At 49.1% G+C, this 12500-nt stretch overlaps 2 protein-coding genes across 5 annotated transcripts in view; one reads left to right on the top strand and one right to left on the bottom strand.

Annotated features, from left to right (window-relative positions):
* The window catches only part of itgav (integrin, alpha V), a 42179-nt gene extending 33575 nt beyond the window's left edge, over nt 1-8604 (bottom strand). Inside the window, 2 exon segments of the mRNA XM_083920988.1 lie at nt 5125-5306; nt 8122-8604. Coding sequence (XP_083777114.1) covers nt 5125-5306; nt 8122-8339 — 400 coding nt within the window. The 5' untranslated portion in view covers nt 8340-8604.
* A 3646-nt stretch (nt 8605-12250) lies between these two features.
* The window catches only part of lrch1 (leucine-rich repeats and calponin homology (CH) domain containing 1), a 41733-nt gene continuing 41483 nt past the window's right edge, over nt 12251-12500 (top strand). For all 4 annotated transcript variants that reach the window (XM_083922257.1, XM_083922256.1, XM_083922255.1 and 1 more), the window contains exon 1: nt 12251-12500. This exon is cut by the window's right edge and continues 94 nt beyond it. In XM_083922257.1, coding sequence (XP_083778383.1) covers nt 12345-12500 — 156 coding nt within the window. In that variant the 5' untranslated portion in view covers nt 12251-12344.

Raw genomic sequence — 12500 nt, 5'->3', positions numbered from 1 at the left:
GGAGCTAACCAGAGCAGGGAGGAGCTAACCAGAGCAGGAAGGAGCTAACCAGAGCAGGGAGGAGCTAACGAGAGCAGGGAGGGGAGACACAGACACACACACACACACACACACACACACACACACACACACACACACACACACACACACACACACACACACACACACACACACACACACACACACACACACACACACACACACACACACACACACACACACACACACACACACACACACACACACACACACACACACACACACTAAGCTGGCGGTTGTGAAAGCGCTGAGTCAGACGTGATTATCTGAGCTCAGTGCGGTGGCGTCCGCACCCCGGGGCGCTGATAAAACTGCTGCTGAGTTCCTGTCTGGTCCCGTCTCAGACTCTGAGTCAGGCTCTGAGTCAGGCTCAGTTACCAACACGTCCTCCAGCACTTCACACTTCCTGTTGTCTGTTTGCACGCCTCGCTGTGTGACGGCCGTCGGCTTTACAAAGGTCACAGATTGGCCGAGCCGCCGCTAGAGGCCGCCTCACCAAACACGGGTCGTTGTCAGGGAAACGTGCTCGGCCTCAAACGGTTTATTAGACGGATCATTTGTGACGTAGAGAGGAAACGCGAGGACAGAGCGACGTTTATCAGACAGGAAGCAGCCGAACATCAGGAAACACGCTTTTATTTAAAGAGGCTTTAAAGTCACGGCCGAGTCCAGCACACGAGGCGTTCAGGTGCCCTCAGACGAGTCTCTGCAGCACACGAGGCGTTCAGGTGCCCTCAGACGAGTCCCTGCAGCACACGAGGCGTTCAGGTGCCCTCAGACGAGTCTCTGCAGCACACGAGGATTTCAGGTGCTCTCAGACGAGTCCCTGCAGCACACGAGGCGTTCAGGTGCTCTCAGACGAGTCTCTGCAGCACACGAGGCGTTCAGGTGCTCTCAGACGAGTCTCTGCAGCACACGAGGCGTTCAGGTGCCCTCAGACGAGTCCCTGCAGCACACGAGGCGTTCAGGTGCTCTCAGACGAGTCCATGCAGCACACAAGGCGTTCAGGTGCCCTCAGACGAGTCTCTGCAGCACACGAGGCGTTCAGGTGCCCTCAGACGAGTCTCTGCAGCACACGAGGCGTTCAGGTGCTCTCAGACGAGGCCCTGCAGCACACGAGGCGTTCAGGTGCTCTCAGACGAGTCCATGCAGCACACAAGGCGTTCAGGTGCCCTCAGACGAGTCCCTGCAGCACACGAGGCGTTCAGGTGCTCTCAGACGAGTCCCTGCAGCACACGAGGCGTTCAGGTGCTCTCAGACGAGGCCCTGCAGCACACGAGGCGTTCAGGTGCTCTCAGACGAGTCCCTGCAGCACACGAGGCGTTCAGGTGCTCTCAGACGAGTCTCTGCAGCACACGAGGCGTTCAGGTGCCCTCAGACGAGTCTCTGCAGCACACGATGCGTTCAGGTGCCCTCAGACGAGTCTCTGCAGCACACGAGGCGTTCAGGTGCCCTCAGACGAGTCTCTGCAGCACACGAGGCGTTCAGGTGCTCTCGGACGAGTCCCTGCAGCACACGAGGCGTTCAGGTGCTCTCAGACGAGTCCATGCAGCACACGAGGCGTTCAGGTGCTCTCAGACGAGTCCATGCAGCACACGAGGCGTTCAGGTGCCCTCAGACGAGTCCATGCAGCACACGAGGCGTTCAGGTGCCCTCAGACGAGTCCATGCAGCACACGAGGCGTTCAGGTGCTCTCAGACGAGTCCATGCAGCACACGAGGCGTTCAGGTGCCCTCAGACGAGTCTCTGCAGCACACGAGGCGTTCAGGTGCTCTCAGACGAGTCTCTGCAGCACACGAGGCGTTCAGGTGCTCTCAGACGAGTCCATGCAGCACACGAGGCGTTCAGGTGCTCTCAGACGAGGCCCTGCAGCACACGAGGCGTTCAGGTGCCCTCAGACGAGTCCATGCAGCACACGAGGCGTTCAGGTGCTCTCAGACGAGTCCATGCAGCACACGAGGCGTTCAGGTGCCCTCAGACGAGTCCATGCAGCACACGAGGCGTTCAGGTGCTCTCAGACGAGGCCCTGCAGCACACGAGGCGTTCAGGTGCCCTCAGACGAGTCCATGCAGCACACGAGGCGTTCAGGTGCCCTCAGACGAGTCCATGCAGCACACGAGGCGTTCAGGTGCTCTCAGACGAGTCCATGCAGCACACGAGGCGTTCAGGTGCTCTCAGACGAGGCCCTGCAGCACACGAGGCGTTCAGGTGCCCTCAGACGAGTCCATGCAGCTCCATTTTAACACACATTCCTGAACTTGTCGTGACTCGAGTACGCAGGAATATTCTCTTCAATAACTCTGTTCGAGCAGATGGACCAGTGTCAGCCTGATCCACCTTAAATAACTGTATTAATTATCTGATCCACCTTAAATAACTGTATTTATTATCTGATCCACCTTAAATAACTGTATTAATTATCTGATCCACCTTAAATAACATTATTTATTATCTGATCCACCTTAAATGACTTTATGACTCTCAAACCCCCGGCTGAGCGCCGCGGTGTTGGAGTTGACCCCGGTGGACCAGAGGGTGGCCTCCTTACGCCTGCGGGTGGTGGGGGGGGACTCTGACTGTTGTTGGTGCAGATGCAGCGAACAGCAGTTCAGAGTCTGGGGCCTTCTTGGAGACCCTGAATGGAGTCCTGCATGGGGCTCCAGTAGGGGACTCCAGAGTCCTGCTGGGAGACTTCAACGCCCACGTGGGCAACGATGGAGACACCTGGAGAGGCTGATTGGGAGGAACGGCCTCCCTGATCTGAACCCCAGCGTCTGGTGTTAGACTTGTGTGCTGGTCCTGGATCCTCTTTAACAAACACCATGTTGGAACAGAAGGAGGCTCAGAAGTGGACCTGGTTCCAGAGCACACTAGGCCAAAGGTCCAGGATCCAGTCTGTGATGGTCTCATCTGATCTGAGGCCGGATGTTTTGGACACTCGGGTGAAGAGAGGGGCAGAGCTGTCAGCTGATCACCATCTGGGGATGAGTGGGTCAGAGGACGGGGAAGGTTCTGGACAGACCGGGTAAACCCAAACCAGTAGTGCGGGTGAACTGGGACCGTCTGGAGTAAGGACGGGACGCTGGTGCCCTCAGCTGATGAGGTCATGGGGCGGTGGAAGGACTCTGAGGAAGTCCTGAATGGGCCCAACACGCCCTCTTTTGTAGAGGCAGAGCTGGAGGCTGATGGGGATCATCGTCAACATCTCTGACAGAAGTCACTGAGGAAGGAAACAAGTCCACAGAGGCAAAGCCCCAGGATCCATGAGCTGCATCCACACATGCTGAAAGCTCTGGGTCTGGAGGGGCCGTCCTGCTCCTGGTCCTGGTCCTGGTCCTGGTCCTGGTCCTGGTCCTGGTCCTGGTCCTGGTCCACACGTCTCTGACACACTGGTGGAAGTCTGGGACAGTGCCGAGGGAGTGGCAGACCGGGGTGGTGGTTCCTGTTCAGAAAGGGGGACCAGAGGGTGTGAGCCAGTTCCAGGGGGATCACACTCCTCAGCCTCCCTGGTGAAGTCGACTCCAAGGTGCTGGAAAGGAGGTTGGTCCTGTAGAACCTCAGACTGAAGAGGAACCAGGTGGATCCAGTCCTGGACCTGGACCAGGACCAGCTCTGCACTCTCCAGGATCCTGGAGGGGGTCTGGGAGTGTGCGTAGTCGTGGTGGGGAGGGGCTGCAGTTGGGTGGGCTGAGGATCTGGTCTCTGACGTGGTCCTGATGGCGTCGTGGGTCAGGGACCTTCAGCACTCACTGGATCGGTTCACAGCCGAGTGTGAAACGGCCGGGATGAGGATCAGCACCTCTGGATCTGAGGCCGTGGCTCTCAGCAGGAAACCGCTGGATTGTTCCTCCAGGTCTGGAACGAGTCCTGACCCCAAGTGAAGGACTTCAAGCACCTCGGGATCTGGTTCACGAGTGAGGGGACGATGGAGCAGCGGGGGCGGAGCTGCAGTCGCTCTACCCTCAGTCCTGGTTCCTACCCTCACCTGTGGTCCTGAAAGCTGGGTCAGGACCCAAAGAACCAGGTCCAGGTCAGGACCCAAAGAACCAGGTCCAGGTCAGGACCCAAAGAACCAGGTCCAGGTCAGGACCCACAGAACCAGGTCCAGGTCAGGACTCAAAGAACCAGGTCCAGGTCAGGACCCAAAGAACCAGGTCCAGGTCAGGACCCACAGAACCAGGTCCAGGTCAGGACTCAAAGAACCAGGTCCAGGTCAGGACCCAAAGAACCAGGTCCAGGTCCAAGCGTGTGAAGTGTGTTTCCTCAGGAGGGGGTCTGGAGTCTCCCTTAGAGAGAGGGGGAGAAGTTCAGCATCCGTGAGGAACTCGGAGTAGAGCCGCTGCTCCTTTGTGTTGAAAGGAGCCAGTTGAGGTGGTTCAGGATCATCTGGTCTGGATGAACCCTGGGCGCCTCCCTAGGGAGGTGTTCCAGGCACGTCCAGCTGGGAGGAGGCCTCGGGGAAGACCCAGGACCAGGTGGAGAGATTAGACCTCCACACTGGCCTGGGAACGCCTCAGGATCCCCCAGTTAGAGCTGGTTAATGTGGCCCGGGAAAGGGAAGTTTGGGGTCCCCTGCTGGAGCTGCTGCCCCTGAGACCTGATCCAGGACCAGAGGCTGGACCTGGTCCCCTGAGACCTGATCCAGGATCAGAGGCTGGAGCTGCTGCCCCTGAGACCTGATCCAGGACCAGAGGCTGGAGCTGCTGCCCCTGAGACCTGATCCAGGATCAGAGGCTGGAGCTGCTGCCCCTGAGACCTGATCCAGGATCAGAGGCTGGAGCTGCTGCCCCTGAGACCTGATCCAGGATCAGAGGCTGGAGCTGCTGCCCCTGAGACCTGATCCAGGATCAGAGGCTGGAGCTGCTGCCCCTGAGACCTGATCCAGGATCAGAGGCTGGAGCTGGTACACTGAGACCTGATCCAGGATCAGAGGCTGGAGCTGCTGCCCCTGAGACCTGATCCAGGATCAGAGGCTGGAGCTGTTGCCCCTGAGACCTGATCCAGGATCAGAGGCTGGAGCTGCTGCCCCTGAGACCTGATCCAGGATCAGAGGCTGGATCTGAGAAATCTAATCTAAAAAAGTACCTGAGGAGTCGAAGTGCAGCTGCTGGCAGGAGGAGGAGGTCCAGGGGCAGCTGTAGACGGCGCCGCGCTCCACCGCCGAGGAGGAGGAGGAGGAGGAGGAGGAGGAGGAGGAGGAGGAGGAGGAGGAGGAGGAGGAGGAGGAGGAGCTGTTGTCCCGGGGCGCCCCCACCAGGACGTCAGACCTGAACACAGGAACTCGCTCTGAAGTGAATTCTGTTCAAATTCTTCCTCAAAGTTTGAAAATTCATCAAAAAATAAAATAAAATAATGTGAAAAAACTCAGTGAAAGTTTTAGTGTTCAGGTCCTCGACCTCCTCAGAGCCGCTTCAGTCCGGACCAGGACCAGGACCAGGACCAGGACCAGGACCTGGACCAGGACCAGGACCAGGACCAGGACCTGGACCAGCTGGACCTGGACCAGCTGGACCTGGACCAGGACCAGGACCAACTGGACCTGGACCTGGACCAGGACCAGGACGAACTGGACCAGGACCAGGACCAGGACCAGGACCAGGACCAGCTGGACCTGGACCAGGACCAGGACCAGGACCAGCTGGACCAGGACCAGGACCAGCTGGACCTGGACCAGGACCAGGTCCAGTTGGTCCTGGTCACCTCTTGTTATATATTAAATATAATAATAATCACTTAACAGTCACTGACCTCTTGTTATATATTAAATATAATAATAATCACTTAACAGTCACTGACCTCTTGTTGTATATTAAATATAATAATAATCACTTAACAGTCACTGACCTCTTGTTGTATATTAAATATAATAATAATCACTTAACAGTCACTGACCTCTTGTTGTATATTAAATATAATAATAATCACTTAACAGTCACTGACCTCTTGTATATTAAATATAATAATAATCACTTAACAGTCACTGACCTCTTGTTGTATATTAAATATAATAATAATCACTTAACAGTCACTGACCTCTTGTTGTATATTAAATATAATAATAATCACTTAACAGTCACTGACCTCTTGTTGTATATTAAATATAATAATAATCACTTAACAGTCACTGACCTCTTGTTGTATATTAAATATAATAATAATCACTTAACAGTCACTGACCTCTTGTTGTATATTAAATATAATAATAATCACTTAACAGTCACTGACCTCTTGTTGTATATTAAATATAATAATAATCACTTAACAGTCACTGACCTCTTGTATATTAAATATAATAATAATCACTTAACAGTCACTGACCTCTTGTTGTATATTAAATATAATAATAATCACTTAACAGTCACTGACCTCTTGTTGTATATTAAATATAATAATAATCACTTAACAGTCACTGACCTCTTGTTGTATATTAAATATAATAATAATCACTTAACAGTCACTGACCTCTTGTTGTATATTAAATATAATAATAATCACTTAACAGTCACTGACCTCTTGTTGTATATTAAATATAATAATAATCACTTAACAGTCACTGACCTCTTGTTGTATATTAAATATAATAATAATCACTTAACAGTCACTGACCTCTTGTATATTAAATATAATAATAATCACTTAACAGTCACTGACCTCTTGTTGTATATTAAATATAATAATAATCACTTAACAGTCACTGACCTCTTGTTGTATATTAAATATAATAATAATCACTTAACAGTCACTGACCTCTTGTTGTATATTAAATATAATAATAATCACTTAACAGTCACTGACCTCTTGTTGTATATTAAATATAATAATAATCACTTCACAGTCACTGACCTCTTGTTGTATATTAAATATAATAATAATCACTTAACAGTCACTGACCTCTTGTTGTATATTAAATATAATAATAATCACTTAACAGTCACTGACCTCTTGTATATTAAATATAATAATAATCACTTAACAGTCACTGACCTCTTGTTGTATATTAAATATAATAATAATCACTTAACAGTCACTGACCTCTTGTTGTATATTAAATATAATAATAATCACTTAACAGTCACTGACCTCTTGTTGTATATTAAATATAATAATAATCACTTAACAGTCACTGACCTCTTGTTGTATATTAAATATAATAATAATCACTTAACAGTCACTGACCTCTTGTTGTATATTAAATATAATAATAATCACTTAACAGTCACTGACCTCTTGTTGTATATTAAATATAATAATAATCACTTAACAGTCACTGACCTCTTGTTATATATTAAATATAATAATAATCACTTAACAGTCACTGACCTCTTGTTGTATATTAAATATAATAATAATCACTTAACAGTCACTGACCTCTTGTTGTATATTAAATATAATAATAATCACTTAACAGTCACTGACCTCTTGTTGTATATTAAATATAATAATAATCACTTAACAGTCACTGACCTCTTGTTGTATATTAAATATTATAATAATCACTTAACAGTCACTGACCTCTTGTTGTATATTAAATATAATAATAATCACTTAACAGTCACTGACCTCTTGTTGTATATTAAATATAATAATAATCACTTAACAGTCACTGACCTCTTGTTGTATATCAAATATAATAATAATCACTTAACAGTCACTGACCTCTTGTTGTATATTAAATATAATAATAATCACTTAACAGTCACTGACCTCTTGTTGTATATTAAATATAATAATAATCACTTAACAGTCACTGACCTCTTGTTGTATATTAAATATAATAATCACTTAACAGTCACTGACCTCTTGTTGTATATTAAATATAATAATAATCACTTAACAGTCACTGACCTCTTGTTATATATTAAATATAATAATAATCACTTAACAGTCACTGACCTCTTGTTATATATTAAATATAATAATAATCACTTAACAGTCACTGACCTCTTGTTGTATATTAAATATAATAATCACTTAACAGTCACTGACCTCTTGTTGTATATTAAATATAATAATAATCACTTAACAGTCACTGACCTCTTGTTGTATATTAAATATAATAATAATCACTTAACAGTCACTGACCTCTTGTTGTCCCCGGACTTGAAGAAATCCACGGAGAACCCGAAGTAGCTCCGGTCCGGACCGGAGAACACGGTCGGTCTGTCCGAGTCCAGATTAAAGGATCCGCCGAGCTGCAGGAGCCCGAACAGGAGGACCAGACCCGGTCCCGTCAGACCCGGTCCCGTCAGACCCGGACCCGTCAGACCCGGACCCGTCAGACCCGTCGGTGGTCCGGTCATGGCTGCTGCTCACTGTTCCGGTGACGTTAACGGCTGACTGTGTTTTAAACCCGAACACACCCGAGTGTCCCCGAGGTTACCGGAGCCGTTAGAACCCGCAGAACCCGCAGAACCCGCAGAACCCGCAGAACCGACAGAACCGACAGAACCAGGGCTCAGTCCGGAGGTTTCGGCCTGTTTGACCCGAGAAACACGAGAGAAACACGGGAACAACCGACGGAACTACCGGGGAAACAACCGGGGAGAGGCCGCGGTCTGAGTGTGTGTGTGTTTGTGCTACGTCACACACAGGGCGTCCGGCCCAGCCCTTCACAATAAAAGCATGGAGCCTGGACATCCTTCACAATAAAAGCATGGAGCCTGGACATCCTTCACAATAAAAGCATGGAGCCTGGACATCCTTCACAATAAAAGCATGGAGCCTGGACATCCTTCACAATAAAAGCATGGAGCTGGGACGTCCCAGTAGTTTTGAACTGGACATTGTGGACATTAACAGGCTTTACACTGGGCTCAGTGGACATTAACAGACTTTACACTGGGCTCAGTGGGACATTAACAGGCTTTACACTGGGCTCAGTGGACATTAACAGACTTTACACTGGGCTCAGTGGGACATTAACAGACTTTACACTGGGCTCAGTGGGACATTAACAGACTTTACACTAGGCTCAGTGGACATTAACAGACTTTACACTGGGCTCAGTGGGACATTAACAGACTTTACACTGGGCTCAGTGGACATTAACAGGCTTTACACTGGGCTCAGTGGACATTAACAGACTTTACACTGGGCTCAGTGGACATTAACAGACTTTACACTGGGCTCAGTGGGACATTAACAGACTTTACACTGGGCTCAGTGGACATTAACAGGCTTTACACTGGGCTCAGTGGACATTAACAGGCTTTACACTGGGCTCAGTGGACATTAACAGACTTTACACTGGGCTCAGTGGGACATTAACAGACTTTACACTGGGCTCAGTGGACATTAACAGGCTTTACACTGGGCTCAGTGGGACATTAACAGACTTTACACTGGGCTCAGTGGACATTAACAGACTTTACACTGGGCTCAGTGGACATTAACAGGCTTTACACTGGGCTCAGTGGGACATTAACAGACTTTACACTGGGCTCAGTGGACATTAACAGACTTTACACTGGGCTCAGTGGACATTAACAGGCTTTACACTGGGCTCAGTGGGACATTAACAGACTTTACACTGGGCTCAGTGGGACATTAAAAGGCTTTACACTGGGCTCAGTGGGACATTAACAGGCTTTACACTGGGCTCAGTGGGACATTAACAGGCTTTACACTGGGCTCAGTGGGACATTAACAGGCTTTACACTGGGCTCAGTGGACATTAACAGACTTTACACTGGGCTCAGTGGGACATTAACAGGCTTTACACTGGGCTCAGTGGACATTAACAGACTTTACACTGGGCTCAGTGGGACATTAACAGACTTTACACTGGGCTCAGTGGACATTAACAGGCTTTACACTGGGCTCAGTGGGACATTAACAGGCTTTACACTGGGCTCAGTGGACATTAACAGGCTTTACACTGGGCTCAGTGGGACATTAACAGGCTTTACACTGGGCTCAGTGGACATTAACAGGCTTTACACTGGGCTCAGTGGGACATTAACAGGCTTTACACTGGGCTCAGTGGGACATTAACAGGCTTTACACTGGGCTCAGTGGACATTAACAGACTTTACACTGGGCTCAGTGGACATTAACAGGCTTTACACTGGGCTCAGTGGGACATTAACAGACTTTACACTGGGCTCAGTGGGACATTAACAGGCTTTACACTGGGCTCAGTGGACATTAACAGGCTTTGCACTGGGCTCAGTGGGACATTAACAGACTTTACACTGGGCTCAGTGGGACATTAACAGACTTTGCACTGGGCTCAGTGGGACATTAACAGACTTTGCACTGGGCTCAGTGGGACATTAACAGACTTTGCACTGGGCTCAGTGGGACATTGACAGACTTTACACTGGGCTCAGTGGGACATTAACAGACTTTACACTGGGCTCAGTGGACATTAACAGGCTTTACACTGGGCTCAGTGGACATTAACAGACTTTGTACTGGGCTCAGTGGGACATTAACAGACTTTGCACTGGGCTCAGTGGGACATTAACAGACTTTGCACTGGGCTCAGTGGACATTAACAGACTTTACACTGGGCTCAGTGGACATTAACAGACTTTACACTGGGCTCAGTGGACATTAACAGGCTTTACACTGGGCTCAGTGGACATTAACAGACTTTGTACTGGGCTCAGTGGGACATTAACAGACTTTGCACTGGGCTCAGTGGGACATTAACAGACTTTGCACTGGGCTCAGTGGACATTAACAGACTTTACACTGGGCTCAGTGGACATTAACAGGCTTTACACTGGGCTCAGTGGACATTAACAGACTTTACACTGGGCTCAGTGGACATTAACAGACTTTGTACTGGGCTCAGTGGACATTAACAGACTTTACACTGGGCTCAGTGGGACATTAACAGACTTTACACTGGGCTCAGTGGACATTAACAGACTTTACACTGGGCTCAGTGGACATTAACAGACTTTGTACTAGGCTCAGTGGACATTAACAGACTTTACACGGGGCTCAGTGGGACATTAACAGACTTTGTACTGGGCTCAGTGGACATTAACAGACTTTACACGAGGCTCAGTGGGACATTAACAGACTTTACACTGGGCTCAGTGGACATTAACAGGCTTTACACTGGGCTCAGTGGACATTAACAGGCTTTACACTGGGCTCAGTGGGACATTAACAGACTTTACACTGGGCTCAGTGGACATTAACAGACTTTACACTGGGCTCAGTGGGACATTAACAGACTTTACACTGGGCTCAGTGGACATTAACAGACTTTACACTGGGCTCAGTGGGACATTAACAGACTTTACACTGGGCTCAGTGGACATTAACAGACTTTACACTGGGCTCAGTGGGACATTAACAGACTTTACACTGGGCTCAGTGGACATTAACAGGCTTTACACTGGGCTCAGTGGGACATTAACAGACTTTACACTGGGCTCAGTGGGACATTAACAGACTTTACACTGGGCTCAGTGGGACATTAACAGACTTTACACTGGGCTCAGTGGACATTAACAGACTTTACACTGGGCTCAGTGGACATTAACAGCTTTACACTGGGCTCAGTGGACATTAACAGACTTTGTACTGGGCTCAGTGGGACATTAACAGACTTTACACTGGGCTCAGTGGACATTAACAGACTTTACACTGGGCTCAGTGGACATTAACTTGTTATTTTATTTTGAAGGTCCGGGCGGAAACAGTTCAGTATGCTGAAGTTATTTTATTTTGAAGGTCCGGGCGGAAACAGTTCAGTATGCTGAAGTTATTTTATTTTGAAGGTCCGGGCGGAAACAGCTCAGTATGCTGAAGTTATTTTATTTTGAAGGTCCGGGCGGAAACAGCTCAGTATGCTGAAGTTATTTTATTTTGAAGGTCCGGGCGGAAACAGCTCAGTATGCTGAAGTTATTTTATTTTGAAGGTCCGGGCGGAAAAAGTTCAGTATGCTGAAGTTATTTTATTTTGAAGGTCCGGGCGGAAACAGCTCAGTATGCTGAAGTTATTTTATTTTGAAGGTCCGGGCGGAAACAGCTCAGTATGCTGAAGTTATTTTATTTTGAAGGTCCGGGCGGAAAAAGTTCAGTATGCTGAAGTTATTTTATTTTGAAGGTCCGGGCGGAAACAGCTCAGTATGCTGAAGTTATTTTATTTTGAAGGTCCGGGCGGATGCCGCACCGCGGTGGCGTTTTGACGCTTTACCGCGCACAGGCGCGTCAGGAGCGTCACAGGAGGAAACGGAGCTCTGGCTCGGCTCGGCTCGGCTCGGCTCGGCCTGGAACTTCTCTCGCCCTCACGCCTCCGTGTCTCGGATCTAACCGACCCAAACCCCCGCAGAGCCGCGGGCATGATGGCGGCGGTGGCTCCGGACTCGGTCCGAACCGTTGCTCTTCCCCCGCCCGGAGTCGGGTCCTCACCGGCGGCGGCGCAGCCTCTCAGCGGCCCCAGCGCGCCCCTGTACCGGGGCTGGGAGCGGGCTCTGGAGCGGGCTCTGGAGGAGGCG

This window comes from Echiichthys vipera (assembly GCF_963691815.1).
Source record: "Echiichthys vipera genome assembly, chromosome: 10".
In the NCBI taxonomy this organism is placed as follows: Eukaryota; Metazoa; Chordata; class Actinopteri; order Perciformes; family Trachinidae; genus Echiichthys; species Echiichthys vipera.
The sequence above is the reverse complement of the archived record's forward strand: the minus strand, read 5'-3'. Positions and strand labels throughout refer to the sequence as shown.